Consider the following 17,010-nt stretch of genomic DNA (forward strand, 5'->3'; position numbering starts at 1 on the left):
TTTGTTTCTGTATACAATCTGTTAGTCTGATGACAGGCATAATTATAGAAAAAACAAACTCAATTGATCACTGATTTTGTCCAGATATTGTAAATTGTCGGCGTCAAAAGTACATATTTTCTTGCTTGAAGAATGATCTACATGTAAATTCCACTGTTTCATGGATAAAGAATTAATACTAGTTTGGTAAAATAAAATAAAATTATTGCTACAATCTCCAATTTGTTTATAACCGTCAATGAAAGAAGATTCGGTGTGATTTCCTGACTGCATGAATGTTTGCTTGAGTACTGTACGAGTGTTTGCGACTTTCATAAAAAAGACTGTATGCCTGTTTGCAACTGACTTATTTATAAAATATCGGCGTTTCCTATGTTCATGTAGTATTTCTTTATAATTATAACCTGCAAACGAAGTTTGAAGGAGGGTGGTATATAGGAGTGACGATGCGGTCTGTCTGTTTGGTCTGTTTGTATATGTACCCTCATAAATTTGGTCGTGCAATTACTTGAATACTATTACACCTACCTCTCTCAAAGTTTACACACAAACATCGGCAATATGTAGTTAATGCCCGTCTTATTCTTTTCCTTTTCTCTTTAATGTGACACTTAAATGTAAAACAGGCTCTGCTCTTCGTGTCCGTGCCATAACTTCTTTATGCATTAAGTGATTCTGAAATAACTTGGCACAAATGTTCACCATCATGAGACGATGTGTCGCGCACAAGACTATACTTTTTAGAATTTCAACCCATTGAAACCGGTATATCATCGCAAACTACAATATATAAGCTGTGAAAATATGAACCGTAAATGGAGTGATTTGTAGTGAAACGGTGCCAGATTGAATCCACTAACCCTTTGTGGATCGCTTTCTTGACAGCGTCGCATAGTAAACAGCTCTATTTTAGTTTTGTCTTTGTGTTTGCCAAAAACACACGAAATTTATCATGAAACTTGTCTTATTTTACTGATAATACATTCTGCGACTGAAATAAGCCCCCATTTAACAAGCAGAAGTGCCATAAAAGAAAAAAATGAGGGTTTATTAGCTCACCTGAGCACGAAGTGCTAAAGGTGAGTTTTTGTTATCACCCTGTGTCCGTCGACCGTCGACAACAATTTGAAAGTTAAAACACTCCAGAGGTCACAATTTCATTTTGGTCCAATCTAAATGAAACCTGGTAAGAATGTTACCCTCAATAGAATCTTGGACGAGTTCGATATCGGGTCATCTGGGCTGTAAACCTAGGTTCCCAGGTCAAACAAAAGGAAAAGTTTGTTAACACTAGATGTCATAATTTTGGTCCAATCTTAATGAAACTTGGTCAGATGTTACCCTCAATAAAATCTTTGGCGACTTCAATATTGGGTCATCTGGGGTAAAAAACTAGGTCACCGGGTCAAATAAGACTAGCCTAGAGAGAAAATGGTTTTCTGAGAAAATATCGGTGTCAGTATGAAGAAAGAATAAACTTTATTACAAATTATTTGATCTCAACAGACTTTTTAAGTCTAGGTCAAATCAAAGGAAAAGCTTGTTAACACTCTATAGGTCACAATTTTGCCCCAATCTTAATGAAACTTGATCAGAATGTTATCCTCAATAAAATCTTGGACGAGTTTGATATTGGGTCATCTGAGTTTAAAAACTAGGACAACAGGTCAAATCAAAGGAAAAGCTTAACTCTCTAGAGGCCACATTTATGGCAATATCTCTATGAAACTTAGTCAGAATGTTAATCTTGATGCTCTTTAGGCTATGATCAAATCTGGGTCAAGTGGAGTCAAAAACTAGGTCACCAGGTTAAAAAATCAAAGGAAAAACTTAACACTTTAGAGGTCACATATATAATTGTATCTTCATGAATCCTGGTCAGAAGGTTAACCTTGATGATCTATAGGTCAGATTTAAATCTGGGTCAATACGAATCTAAAACTAGGTCACCAGGTCAAATCAAAGGGAAAGCTAGTTAACTTTCTAGAGGCCACATTTATGACCGTGTCCTAATGAAACTTGATCAGAATATAAATCTATAGGATCTTTAGGCCACATTTGAATCTGGGTCAGGTGGGGCAAAAACTAGGTCAACAGGTTAAATTAAAGGAAAAGTTTGTTAACACTCCAGAGCCCATATTTATGACTGTATCTTCCTGAATCTTTATTACAGATTACTTGATCTCAACAGACTTTGTAAGTCTAGGTCAAATCAAAGGAAAAGCTTGTTAACACTATAGAGGTCACTATTTTGGCCCAATCTTAATAAAACTTGGTCAGAATGTTACCTCAATAACATTTTGGATGAGTTTGATATTGGGTCATCTGAGATCAAAAACAAGGTCACCAGGTCAAAAGGAAAATCATGTTAACACTCTAGAGGCCACATTCATGGGATATCTCTATGAAACTTAATAACAATGTTTGCCTTGATGATCTCTAGGCCCAGTTCGAATCTGGATTATGTGGGATCAAAAACTAGGTCACCAGGTCAAACAATCAAAGGAAAAACTTGTTAACACTGTAGAAGTCACATTAATGACTGTATCTTCATGAATCTTGCTCAGAATGTTAACCTTGATGATCTTTAGGTCAAGTTGAATCTGGGTCATGTGGGGTCAAAACCAGGTCACCAGGTCAAATCAAAGGAAAAACTAGTTAACTCTTTAGAGGCAACATTCATTACCTTATCTTAATGAAAGTTGGTCAGAATGTTAATCTTGATGATTTGATCTTTAGGTCAATAGGTCAGGTGAGCGATACAGGGCCTTCAGGGCTTCCTTCTTTCTAAGGTACTTCTTTCAACGGAGGCAATTTTGATGAATTACTATATTATAACGGTTATGATATAACCTGCAGGGGTCCATTTCCTAAAATCTTTTTGCAGCGTATTTTATGCTGCTCACACTAATTTATGTTTTTACTATTATTATTACTTTTACTGTACTTCATGTGTATTTTAAAGTGGTCTGTGATACAATCTGACGAAAGTGCACAATCTTCTTACTACACGATTGTTTAGGATATGATTTTCAAGCGGATTGCAGGGGGTATCTGTATCATAACTTGAACAATCTTGGTAGATTACCATTAGATTATTCTACATACCAAATATAAAAGCCCTATGACCTGTGGTTTTGGAAAAGAAGATTTGTAAATTTTTTCCATGGCAACCAGAGTCCTATACGGAATTTAATTGTTTGAACAATTTTTAAGACGACTCCATGGAACATCCCTGTGAAGTTTCATCAAAATTGACCTAATGGTTTAGGACGCCGGACGGTGAGCGATCACAATACCTCACCTTTGTGCCAATATCTCAGGTGAGCTAACAAGAGTCCCTCATTGTGGTGAACATTTGTGCCACGTTACATCAAAGTCCCTCCATGCATGAAGAAAAAATGCTCCGGACAATGTTATTCTTGAATTTGACCTTTGACCTCTAAGAGTAGACCTTGACCTTAGACATGACAAACTGTCTCACCTTGTTGAATATTTGTGTCAAGTTACATCAAAATCCCTCTATACATGAAAAAGGAACGCTCTGGACAATGTCATTCTTGTATCTGACTTTTGGCCTCTAAGTATAGCCTTGATTGTAGATCTAGGGACCTGGTTTTTGCGCTTGACACACTGTCTCTTGGTGGTGAACATTGTGTCAAGTAATATTAAAATCCCTTTAAGGATTGTTGAGTTACAGTATGGGCAGCAAACAAAGCCCTTTCGGCCTTTGACTTCCAAGTGTGACCTTGACCTTGCAGCTAAGGATCCGGGCTTTAGGCATGACATGTTGTCTCATCCAGGGGAACATTTATGCCAAGTAATGTTATTATCCCTTGATGGATGACAGAGTACTGGACCGGACATGAAAAACCGCTATTGACCTTTGAATTCCAATTATGACCTTGACTTTTGAGCTAGGGGTACGGGATGTGCGTATGACACGTCGTCTCATCATGGAGAACATTTGTGTTAAGTAATATTAAAATCCTTTTACGGATAGCCGAGTTATCGATCGGACAGGAAAAAAGCTCTGTTGACCTCTGACTCCCCCCACCCCCCAACAACACACCCCAATTGTGACCTTGACGTTTGAGTCAGGGGTCCGGGATTTGCACATGACACGTCGTCTCATCATGGGAAACATTGCCAAATGTTATTAAATCCTTTGATGAATGACAGAGCTGTGGACGAAACACGAAAAAGACCCTGTTCATGCTATGTAAATATTTGACTGCCAAGTGTGACTTTGACCTAGGGGTCTTCAACTTGTGCATGACACATTGTCTCATTATGAAGTACTGTAAGAGTAGAAATATTTGCGGGCTTCAAATTATGCGATATTTGCGGTGATGGGCAGTCCGCGAATTCATGATTACCGCGACTATTTCTACAGATATTTCTACTTATAAGTCATATTTTCGCGCAAATGTGAACCACCTCAATCTTATCTGTAAAAGTATGCACGAGCTGTCATTATACATTTGTGCCTTCATGTATATAATGAATATAAACAACTTGTTAGTTATTGTAATGTATTAAGTTATTGAAAAAAAAATTGTTGGTTCGTGTTAAGTTTTACCAAAACACTTGCAAACATGCACAAATAAAAAGTGTCAAACACGGCATTTAAGATCATCAAACAAATCTTGGCAAACACGATGATTAAATGATCATAAGATGACTTTCTATCAGCTGTGAATACATTCGCCATTCAGATATAATTTCTATTCTTGATTTAATCGGTTTTTATAAACTGCCCAGGTGTTTTTGTTTGCATATTTGTTTTGACAATGCTCGACAGATGTTGACTATAATCAATACCCCTTTGATTGTTTGTATATATAAGTGCTGATTGAAAAACAATCACGTCTATAAACTATCAGTCACGGCTTATGTACCTATGACAGATTCGTCGTTGTCCCGAATCGTCCGATTTTTAAAACTCTTGTAGTAGCCTCCCTTGAGTGGATATTTTGCTGTGCGCGAATTTATGATTTTAAGCAAATCAAAATTGCGCAAATATATCTGCGGTGCCGAAAATGGACCGTTCTGCGAAAATTTGTCTCCGCGAATTCATATACACTGAAAGTACATTTGTGCCAAGTAATATTAAAATCCCTTCTTAGATGAGTTTTAGACCGTACAGGAAAAAAGCACTGTTGAACTTTGACCTACAATTGTGACTTTGACCTTTGAGCTATGGGTCCGGATTTTGCGCATGGTACGTCGTCTCTTCATGGAAAACATATGTGTCAATTAATATTGAAATCCCTTCATGGATGACAGAGTTACGGAACGGACAAATTTTGGACGGATTTGACTGGGTGACCTAGTTTCTGACCCCATATAACCCAAATTTCAAGATAATCATTCTGTGCAAGTTTGTGTTAAATCAAAACATAAATGAAACCTCTATATGGCTTAAAGGGCGAATAAAAAAATGGCCGCTTTTAGGTGCAGTAACTCTATAACCCACGAAGGAATCTACCCAGTTTTCGAAAGTAACCGAGATCTTATTGTGACTTAAATTGTGTATAAGTGTGGTTATAATCAAGTATAAAATGTGACTTCTATCTTGTTCACAATGTAAAAATCAAAGGCCTGAAGGGCCTGAGAGTCGGCTAATGATTGGTGTACTGGTAGTATAATCTATCGGTTTCAGTTTGTTTTTAGTTTTTTCCCCAACAGAACAGAGATTTTGTTACAATAGTTGAAATGGACATTCAATCGATGCCTAGTAAAACTCTGATTGACATTATACACGTATATAAACCCAATATATTTCTCTAAAATTGAAGAGTGGTTCGCAAAAATAAAAATTTTGAAAGTACAAACTACAATTTGACAGCTGACACTAAGATACTGCCCATGACTATATATATTTTTCCAGTAAACATTTGCCTTTGGCATTACCAAAAACAGGCAACTATCGGCTGGTATATATTCGCACATGATAAAATTTGAATATGACAATATTGAAATTTTATAGCGTGGATTGCCACATACAATTTGCAACGGATGGACGAAAGAACTGTTCAGATATTTTACAGATAACGGGCCTGGCGATAACCGTATCATTCATTAGGCATTGTTCAATCATATTATAAGTGATGTGAATTTAAAGTATACTTACTTTGCGTTTAAAATTATGTAAATGCTGCTGAGTGTCAATATATAGTGACATGAATGTTTACACTGACAGGAAAATTGCGCATTGGAAACTTAGGGAAGTTACTCGGACTAGCTACCAATTTCGGAAAAGAAAACCGATATTAATAAATGCAGTTCTTTTTAGTTAAAACCATCATTTATTCTATTTCAGACCTGTTAACCCCTTCAAAACCATGTCAATAGTCCCCAAGTCCATGCACTTTTAATTATCCATTTTGAATCATGTAGACAGACAGGCTCAGACTGGGCTGAAAAATATTTGAGCCATTTTTACGTGGTCGGTAGCAGGGTGGTGTGGGGACGGATGTTCCTTTGAATTGCAGTCAGATTTTGAAATGGGCATTGTGGCAGGTGTAAAGGGCAAATGTATCAAACTGTAAAGTGGCAATATGGGGGGAGAGAATCACCACAAGAAAATTTTGAAAATGTACACCCTTGATACAGCCTTTGGTGCGATTTCTAACTGAAAATTTTATGTTTTAATTTCTAAATATTACCTAGATTCTTTTTAGTATTACATTATCCAAAGTATGAATGACTGTCACTTCATATTTTTACTTTCAGGTCATGCCTCAGGACTAAAATATAAGTCTGATATAGATTCTATGTATGTGTTATAAAAATAAATTCTAGAATCATTTCTTTTACAATAATATCTATCATGTCTGTTACTTGAATGTTAAAATTTCATAACACAGCTCGATATTTACCCAAAATATTATATCCGGATACGTACACTTTTCTTAATACCGCCAAAATCTCCAGTTTCAACAATAAGTTTCACAAATTGTGATGATGCGAAGACAGTTTAGCAGCAATTGGCAGTATCTGACATTGAAGTTTACAGTGAAATTACCTCTTATTTAAATCATTTCTTAAAAAAAAGTTATTTCGTTTCGTCAAAGGAATCTAACATATACGATCTACTTTCGATTTCGAAAACTACAAGAAAATACAAATTAATGTGTCGCCGACTGTTTATTTCTCGAAAATAAGAAATAAAATCATTTTTAAAATCAGTAGTAATTAAACAAACCAGTAAGAGTTTCTTCTCCCGATAATTTATCCGCTTACTGGCTGCAAAATTCAACCCATGTGTCATCAAGAATGGGTGACGGTTTCATTTTTTTGCGACCTGTATCATAAGCAAATTATCCCGACCAGTCAAAATTCCAGAAAGGTTACGATTTAGAACGAAGTTATAGACGTTTGCATTTTCGCAACTCGCGATTTTGCATCATTTTTATCTGGCCGATCTTCGCAGTATTTTTTCGGTAAACCGAAGTCCGTATTTTCAAACGCAAATTCGTAGAAGCGTTGTTATAAACAGGTCACGTGTGTTCGCCGACAAGTGCCCAGAATGTAGTTAGGATTCATCCGCGAAGTCTCGCGGAAGAATTAACGTACTGCACATATCTTATTCGGGTCATTTAAAATGAAGCTGTCATAATTTAATTTCATCGATGTGGTAATCTCTTCAGACAAAAATACCGATTTGGTGTTCTGAATAAACTTTGAATATTGAAAAAAAGAAGCACGGGTACCTATCATTTTTATTTTTTATTTTAACTTGTCATACATCAATCTATAAATATGCAAAGTCACAAAAAATTCTGTCTGCTAGAAATAATTGTGAAAAACATCTTTAAATTATTAAGTAAAACAATTGTGCTATATAACGAACGTAAGGTTTTTTGAATAACCTATTATACGTTTACCAACCACGGCAATTTGATAGTTTGAAAAAATGACATTGGTTGTTTGCTACAGTCGCAAAATCAGAAGAAAATGATTAACCTTTTCCTAATGCATGTGATATAACATGACAGATTTTTTTCATGTCTGTATATTCAAAATGATACTATGCCATGAATTTGGCTTGCAAATATTCTGCATATACATATATATAATTTGTATGGTGTGGAGTGCGGATGGTTCCCCGACCCACACACACCAATGACGGTAATAATAAAAGTATCAAGAAAAAAACAGTAAAAAGCAAAAAAATAAAACACCTTAAATGCAAATCTTAAGAGGAGTTAGGCAGCTAAAATGTTTTCTTTGAACAGTATCATGAGTTTCTTTTGAAATTATTTTTGAAATAGTATTTATTTTTGCAATGTTCATATATATATAGCAAAACCTTGAAGCAGTGGGTTTCGCCATATATTTTGATAATTCTAGTAAAGAATTAAATAATTAGAATAAAGCAGTTTTACAAAGTGCATCCTACTGATTCCTGGTATTGACAGATTATTCTTGTCTATGTAGATTATTTATATTTTGTGCATTTAGCATGGAGTTCTTTTGTTACAAGCATAATTTAGGTTACTGGATCCTATAATTAATTTAATTTTTGCATAAAAGTGAGTAACTTTTGCATAAGAAATGTGGATGTTCAAATACAGTCATATTGTTGCCGATCAGAGCTGGTAAATAATTTTAAAATCATGTATTATTATAATTGAAGTTACAAAGAATTTCCCTCTGAACAAAGCAATAAGATAATGATTACAAATTTGTATGGTGTCCGCTAAGTTAATGTTTTCTGTAAAAGATATTTCATGCAGAGGGCTTCAGTTATGTAATTCTGTGTCTTCCAAAGTGACAAATTACTGCAGAAAAAAAAATTGAGAAAGAGATATATTGTGTATTAATGCCATCTTGGAAAATATGCCAATAATACCTGAAACATTTCGAGAATTTTGTAGAAAGTGATGAAAAATGAAACTAAAATTGTATTATTTGTATTAAAACACCATGTCCAGAATTCGTAACTAAGAGATGAATTGTTTATATGTACGTGTCATTCCCCACTATGCTTAATTTGATTTTTATTAATAACTCACTGTTTACTATAAAGCCTGCCCTAGCTTTGAGACAGCATGTATGTCAACAAGTCATTTATAATCTACGGTTTTCAAGAGGTTTCATCATAAATACTAATAAACATGATATATTATTTTTAAGTCTGGGTTATTCGTTTTTTTCCCAGAAACTTCTTTTTGTTGTTGGTGATACTTGAAAGTGCTGGAACATTTCATGAATAAGAAGCTGTCTGTGGACAGGGCAGAACCTTAGTAAGATCTTATTGATAAATCTTTCAGTATGTTTTAATGAAAGATATTACCAGTTTGGACATTTAACATTTAATGGATTTGTGGATTAAAAATATTTTTAATGAGGGGACTTATATACTTTGGATATACTAAATACAGTATTAATTCTGTGAGGAATTTGGAATTAATTCTGATTGGATTTCAATTTGAACTAATCTTGTTTATACAATCGGACTTTAAAGTCAATATTTCAAGATATTTGAACTGTTACTTTTCATAGTAAACTTTGTTATTGTTGATAGTTGCTCGTTCGTTTTTCTGTTACCTTTAGTATCTTAAGTAACAAGTAAACTTAACAATGTTTTAATTTTGGGATGAAATACTTGGACATGTTGAAATTCTATGCTTTCCAATTTGAAATGCAATGTTTTCCAAGCGCAACATCTAGTAAAATGCCTCATTTGGCAGTTTATTTATATAAAAATACATGTATTACCATATGAGTTGTTTGAAATTACTACAAGTTCATACTATTTTTATGGTAAATGTCTCCTGGTACTATTTTGCCGAATAATAAAGTTGACGTCATGGTTAAACCTGAATAAGTTTATTTCATTCATTTCGGACAAAGGCACATTTGCCTGATTGTGTCTAAGGTATACCCGCAAATGCTTCGATTAAGTCCTGAACTCCTTCAAATTTTCTCGGTGGACGCTCTATAAATTCTCGCTAGAGGGGAAGGCACCACTCCCACATATGCATTCCATCATTCATTACACTAACTACAACTTCACATATATTTTCTCCTTCAACGTTACCTGTACAAATGTGTACTATTATTTTTTAAAACTGATTATCCTTTAAACTGTATGAGTTTCGTTACTTTTTGTAAACGGGCTAGAATCAACAAAAAAGATAACGATAACGAGGAGCTCCACCAAGAGCTAGTAATTAATAACCACTATCGTTATAATTGTACTGGTGACCTTATTCATGGTCGTTTATTATTTAATATCGGAAGAAATCATGAACACTTCATTAAATGCCTACTGACCAACATTCATGAAAAAAAACAAAAACTATTAGATACTGTACATAAGGCAGATATACGTTTTTGTACGATCGGACCCGATTATCTAGGTCTGCAAGAGCCAGACTGTACCATTTGTAGTTTATATGTCACAATTTTTCGAAGGGAGGCCTCCATACCAAACCAGCAGAAGGATTGGGGGATCGCTGGCTGGTGGAGGTAAACCATCCCAAACACCGGTCCCATGCAGATGTATATACCTTTCAAAAGTCAGGAAATGCCCTAACAAGATCTTTGTAAGTGCACAACTTAAAGGGAAAGGCAATGTTAATTCTGTCTTCTAGGATTTCTTAAATCATTTTAAGAAGTGAAAGTGTGTTTGTTTTGGGTTTAACGCCGTTTTTCAATAGTATTTCAGTCATGTAACGGCGGGCAGTGTTCCTGGATTCTGTACCTAATGACCCAGTTTCTGACTCCAGATGACCCATATTCAAACCTGACCGAGATTTTATCAAGGCAACCATTCTGACAAAATTTTCATGAAGATCAATTGAAAAATACAGTCACTATCGCAAACAAAAGAAATTTCTTTGATTTGACCTAGTGACCTACTTTTTGACCCAAGATGATCAATATTCAAACTCGATCAAGATTTCATCAAGGCAATCATTCAGACCAAATTTCACGAGGAACAATTGAAAAATACAGTTTCCATCGCATACACTAGGGTTTTCTTTGATATGACCTAGTAACCTTTTTTGACCCTAGATAACCCATATTCAAACTTGACCTAGATTTCACCAAGGCAATCATTCCGACCAAATTTCTTGAAGATCAATTGAAAAATACAGCCTCTATCGCATACACAAGGTTTTTCTTTGATTTGACCTAGTGACCTAGATTTTGCTCCCAGATGACCCATTTTCAAACTTAGCCTAGATTTTATCAAGGTAATTATTCTCACCAAAATTCATGAAGATCACTTGAAAAATACAGCCTCTATCGCATATACAAGGTTTTTCTTTGATCTGACCTAGTGACCTAGTTTTTGACCCAAGATGACCCATTTTCAAACTCGTTCTGGCTTTTATCAAGATAATCATTCTGACAAAATTTCATGAAGATAAGTTGAAAAATACAGCCTCTATCGCATACAGAAGCTAAAAGACGACAGACAGACGACGGACGCCGGACATCAAGCGATCACAAAAACTCACCTGAGCCGCTAACAAAATGACGGATTTATTCAATTTCTAGACACATATTTGACCTGTATTTACTTATTTCTGTAAAATAATTTCTCTACTTTTTCCAGCAATAATGAAAGAAATTACCATGTTTTACATCCTATTTATGTACGAAAGTAATCTTATTTAAAGGTTATTCACTAAATAAAGAATTAAGCAGTGTGTAAATGACGTCATAAACACACTAAAATGGCTGCCTTCATGATCAGCTATTTTCTTGAATTTCAAACTGACATATCTTTTTCAATATTGGTCCAATTTTAAAAGTTCTTTCAGCGTATTGAAAGGCTGAGGATGATTTTCATATGAAATTATCTTATTTTCAGGCATTCCTTGCCCTTTAACCTAACTTATTTCCAGTCTGCTGTTCTTGGGATAGTATTATTAATATCCTACATCATACAATTTGATTCTTACTTGAGTTAGTAGCTGTTCACTTCATTAAGTCTATTATATACATGTATTCATATGTTTAAATGATAATTAATAATCAGTTAAATCATCAAAAAATGAATGCGTATGCAAATACCGGTATCCATGTACTTATAAATAAAAACTATTACTACAGAATTTACTTACTGAAATGACATAAAAGTAAAAATGTATGCTTTCAAATATCATTTCAAGAATACCATTTATTATTAACATACATTGCATAGAACAGTATCTATTTCAAATCCAACTTCAGTATCAAAATAGCAGCTAGAATTTGTAATTGTATTTCATGCCTTTTTTCTTCTGCAAGATAAGTTTTTCTACATCAAATATTTTTCTGCTATAGAAAAGGTACAGTACAAAATGGGTCTCATCTGCATATGGACTTCTTTTGCACTCCTGGTCACAATAATATCTTTTCAGCAAAAGTTGAAAAAAAACACATTATCATTAAGATTAAAATCCCTTTAAATTTGTTTGTAACATTTCTTCTTTAAGTTAATTTAATCTTTTTCTTAAAAAGGTAAACAGCTTTTTGCTTCTCCTTTATAATTTAAAAATAAAAGCAGACAATAAATGATTTAGAGATGGTACCTACCAGAGAAAATCTAAGGGGAACAACTTTGAATTGACAAATAAATGAAGTCAACATAAAACATTGCTCAACAGTGAAAGAAAAACAAATAGGTCCTTTTATAGTGGACGCAACTTGACCCCGATGGTTGACCTTTGCATTATAATACACAATGAGACACAACCTATTATTGAAAAGGAGTGTACGTAAAACACGAGCTGCACGAGAAAAGGGAAATATAAATTTGTGTAAATATAAATTAGTGTATTGGAAAGTTTTAACTGATCAAATGTAAGTGTACATACTTTGATACTGCACTGTATACAAACTTATTCCATAAAATTATACACGGCTACCCTAAGCACCCTTGATTTCTATAATGAAATAATCGATATGAATAATCAGCCTTAGGTCAACCATCGCGGTCAAGTTGCGACTACTATACCAACAACTGATCAGGCAGACAAAATATGACCTACATTTGTTTAAATCTCTTTGTATTCAATATACAAAATGCACACTTTTCTCATGGCTTACACTGACAGTTATTTTATAAGTTGTAGTGAGACCCTGATTGAAAGTATAGTAGTGCATGAAAATAAAGTAAAAAAATGCATACATTACATTAAAGAAAAGTTTTATGACATTAAACGTTATTAAGTTTTGATCTTTTAGTCATAGTTATTTATCTTTCTCAATGATGATAGTTACATTGGTTTACACAAAATTTATATACTGAAATATAAAATGTAAATATCCAACAATGAGAAATTACAAAAAAAGTTAAATTGGTATCACGTTTGCATAACAACGTAGCTAGACTGGTTATATTCGTCATTTCAATGAATCATTTTGAAAGTGTTTCTTATGCTTTAGTCATTTTGAAGCATTTCTTTTACTGTTCAAGTGTACTTTAATGCAAATAATGTAACACAAAAAATCATTGTCATCAAATGAAATTACAACATTTTAAGGTAGAAGTTGTAAGTACAACATTAAGGTAGCTGATAGGTAATGACTCTGCAATGTATTTTAAGCGATTCAGCATTTTCTGGATGAAACTCTAACGATCATTGTTTTCCATGAAAAACGAATAAATGCTGAAAAAGCATATGGAGATTACTTTATTTGATGATTTTCATTAAGGTTAACTACCCTAAAAACTATCATGTGTTTATTTATTGCTGTAAACAAGGTAAGCGGGTAATTTCAGATATCAACATTAAATTACAACTTAAACTCTTTACACAACCTGAAAAAAGATTTTTGTTGGGGCCTCTCATTTACAATATATCAACAATTATCACCTGAATTGAGTGCATTCGTGAATGAAAAATATTGATGGTAAAATGGAGTAGGGGTTTGTTTACATTATAAAAACTTTAATAACTTCTTTCATGTAAATTTTTATACGCCCGAAGGGACGTATTATGTTATGACGCTGGTGTCCGTCCGTCCGTCCGTCTGTCCGTTAGCAATTTTGTGTCCGCTCTGTAACTCTTGAACCCCTTGAAGGATTTCAAGGAAACTTGACACAAATGTTCACCACACCAAGACGACGTGTGCACAGCGCATGTTTTAGATGTCTCACTTCAATGTCAAGGTCACACTTAGGAGTCAAAGGTCATATCATTTTGTTTCGTGTCCGCTCTGTAACTCTTGAACCCCTTGAAGGATTTCAAAGAAACTTGATACAAGTGTTCACCACACCAAGACAACGTGCAGAGCGCATGTTCCGGACGACTCGCTTCAAGGTCAAGGTCACACTTAGGGGTCAAAAGTCATATCAGTTTGTTTCGTGTCCGCTCTGTAACTCTTGAACTGCTGCAAGGATTTCAAAGAAACTTGGCAGAAATGTTCACCATACTGAGACAATGTGCAGAGCGCATGTTCCGGATGACTTGCTTCAAGGTTAAGGTCACACTTAAGGGTCAAATGTCATATATGACTGCTTTGTGTATATTGCTCTGCATTGCAGTGCTCTGGTTTTTATTTAGCATATCTTTTTTTGTTCACTTACAATAATTGTTTTTGAATTACTTCCCTTATATGTTACTATAAATAGCTTATTTTGAAACGTTTTTATTATTGGTCGTAGGGAAAAAACCGAGACCACGTTTTTGTGGTACAACATGGATGGTACCTCTATTTTTATGTGTATTTTTACATACCTGTACCTGAAAAGGATTTTTTTTGTGGATTTGTTTTTTGAGGTTTTCCTTTTGTTGTTCCACTCCTTTGGGCTACAACAATCAAGTTCTTTAAATTTTGCTCCCATCCTATGATGTAATCCTTCGGGCGTATATTGCCCTGCTTGGCGGAGCTCTTGTTTGGTATGGTTTTTTTGTAAGCTTATAATAAACAGCATATCATTCTCTTTCATGTTTCTCAGATGTTTTTCATTAGTTTTAGACTCTTGGCTAGTCTTGAATTTTGACTTCATTAAAAAACAAAAGAGAGTTCAGTATAGGTTCTTTCAAAGTGTCGAAAGTGGACTAAACTTACACCATACGCTACTGAATTTATTTAGCTGTGGAGACTTTTGATACAGACTATAATTGGGGAAATCCTAAAATCATTGAAAAACGGTCAATACAAGAGTTGTCCATTCGGCTACAGATAGTTTAAGACAGTCATTTTCCAAATATCAAATATTTCTATTTTCACATGGAGAGGAGGAAACCCATAAATATATTTAGTAAATTGGTGCACTTAGCTATCATTTCACTCTGAAAAAAATCTGTAAAGATGAACTTGTTTTTAAGGTACCATCTTAAATATTAAGTGCACTTGTTTTGCGCCAACGTTCGAAATCTTCCAAACAACTAGTAATGTATATAGACGAAAAGAACCTTTAATTGTGCCTTTTACAGCAGAAATTTGAATATCTTCATACGTTTACCATCTATTACAATTCGATATCCCAAAAACAACAAAAACAACAATAACACATTTTTCTTTGCTACAGTAACAAACTAAGCTATTGTAAAAGAAACTAATATTACAATCAATTCTAGCCAATATTGACGCAAAGATGAAATGTAAAAAGGGTTCTCTATAAAATAGGATCTCGTGAAATTTTCACTACATAAAACTTGATTTTATATTAATCTGTTGATACAAGTTTCATATATATATGTTGACTAAGGCTATAATATAGTCAAATGATAATAGGTAAGCGTAGATTTCCCGGAAGAGCCATCCTTCCCATTGAACATTTGTTAGCTTGGCAAAGGCCTAAGTGTGTGACAATGCACACCGGAAGTTTTATCATGTGATATTGTTTTAGGCACCTTAACACCATTTATTATAAACCACTGACTTTCAGAGACGTTTTGGGTCTATTAGAATTATTCGTGCAGGCTGATCATGGTCTGCACTGTTCGCTACTCAGTCGGCAAATTTTCAGTAAAAACCCCTACGAATAAAAAATGGTACTGAAATAGTTTGATTTACCTTTAATACAGTTTCCATCTATTGCAGTATGGTATCTTGGACAAATGGCACATGTATAATTACTGCTGTCACAAAATGCTCCATCATCGAAACAACTGCTATTTGATAAGCATTTTCCGCCGATAAATCCATCTGAAATAGAAAAAAAACTTGTTTTCTAATAAAAGAAAAACACTTCTAAACTAGAGCTATCACTGAAGGTGGTGAATGTACCCCCGCACGCACTGACACAGTATATTGCACGTTGACGCACACAAGATTGCATAATTATGTGGACTGTATATATATAGCATAGTAACAAAAAAGTCCCATAACTCTGCAGATTTTTTTCTGAAAGAACCTAACATACACCATGTACAAGTAAGCTTGGTACTGATCACTTGTGTTTCATTAAATTGTGTGCAATGGTTCGGGAGATTAGATGCTCACAAGATTGCATATGCAGACTGTATATATATACATAAAAAGTCATACTGACACAATGTAGGTCGTGTGGAAACTGTTCAGCTGTAATGATAGAAGTAAACTCTTATGTGCTTTTTCAGGTGCGGGATGGTACCGTGGTAACCCAACAATAGCCAGACATCGATTTCATTCTTAGCTGACACATTTCCTTAAGCCATCAGGTTTAAAAAGGTAGACTTTTCTAGTCTGTAAGCAGCTTTTTGAAAACAAAAATCCTTATGAACTATTAGGAAAATGAAACAAGTATCAAAACATTTTGTAGTGACTAAATATTTTAATGTGGTGACACTTAAAACTAGATTTAATTTTTCGTTGTTTTTTTTGCTTCATTATATCTACATCTAGTATAACTTGTTTTCTAATCAAACATTTGAAATCATTAAATAAATATTTAGTGTCGTGCAGTTGCAGTCAAAAGGCACTACGTATTTAGATTCATTGTTGATATATCAGGCCCTTTGGGATCATGGAGTCCATTCAATATATGTGTAATAGAATTCCTCACGCTTCATAAGGATCTTCTTACAGATTTTATAACTTAAAAATTTGGTATTGAAATTTTTACTCTCT

At 34.3% G+C, this 17,010-nt stretch overlaps 1 protein-coding gene and 1 long non-coding RNA gene across 3 annotated transcripts in view; one reads left to right on the forward strand and one right to left on the reverse strand.

Annotated features, from left to right (window-relative positions):
- The window catches only part of LOC123534793 (uncharacterized), a 59,160-nt gene that overhangs the window by 32,635 nt on the left and 9,515 nt on the right, over nt 1-17,010 (forward strand). Inside the window, exon 2 of the long non-coding RNA XR_006683076.2 lies at nt 16,521-16,611. This is a non-coding gene — a long non-coding RNA (uncharacterized LOC123534793). The remainder of the gene's footprint in view (nt 1-16,520; nt 16,612-17,010) is intronic.
- Nucleotides 1-17,010, reverse strand: part of LOC123565614 (proprotein convertase subtilisin/kexin type 6-like) — a 152,617-nt gene that overhangs the window by 23,602 nt on the left and 112,005 nt on the right. The window contains exon 16 of one of the 2 annotated variants that reach the window (XM_053550423.1): nt 15,976-16,107. The exons of the other annotated variant lie outside the window; for it this stretch is intronic. Coding sequence (XP_053406398.1) covers nt 15,976-16,107 — 132 coding nt within the window. The remainder of the gene's footprint in view (nt 1-15,975; nt 16,108-17,010) is intronic. 2 annotated transcript variants of the gene reach the window in all.

This window comes from Mercenaria mercenaria, chromosome 1 (assembly GCF_021730395.1).
Source record: "Mercenaria mercenaria strain notata chromosome 1, MADL_Memer_1, whole genome shotgun sequence".
NCBI lineage: Eukaryota > Metazoa > Mollusca > Bivalvia > Venerida > Veneridae > Mercenaria > Mercenaria mercenaria.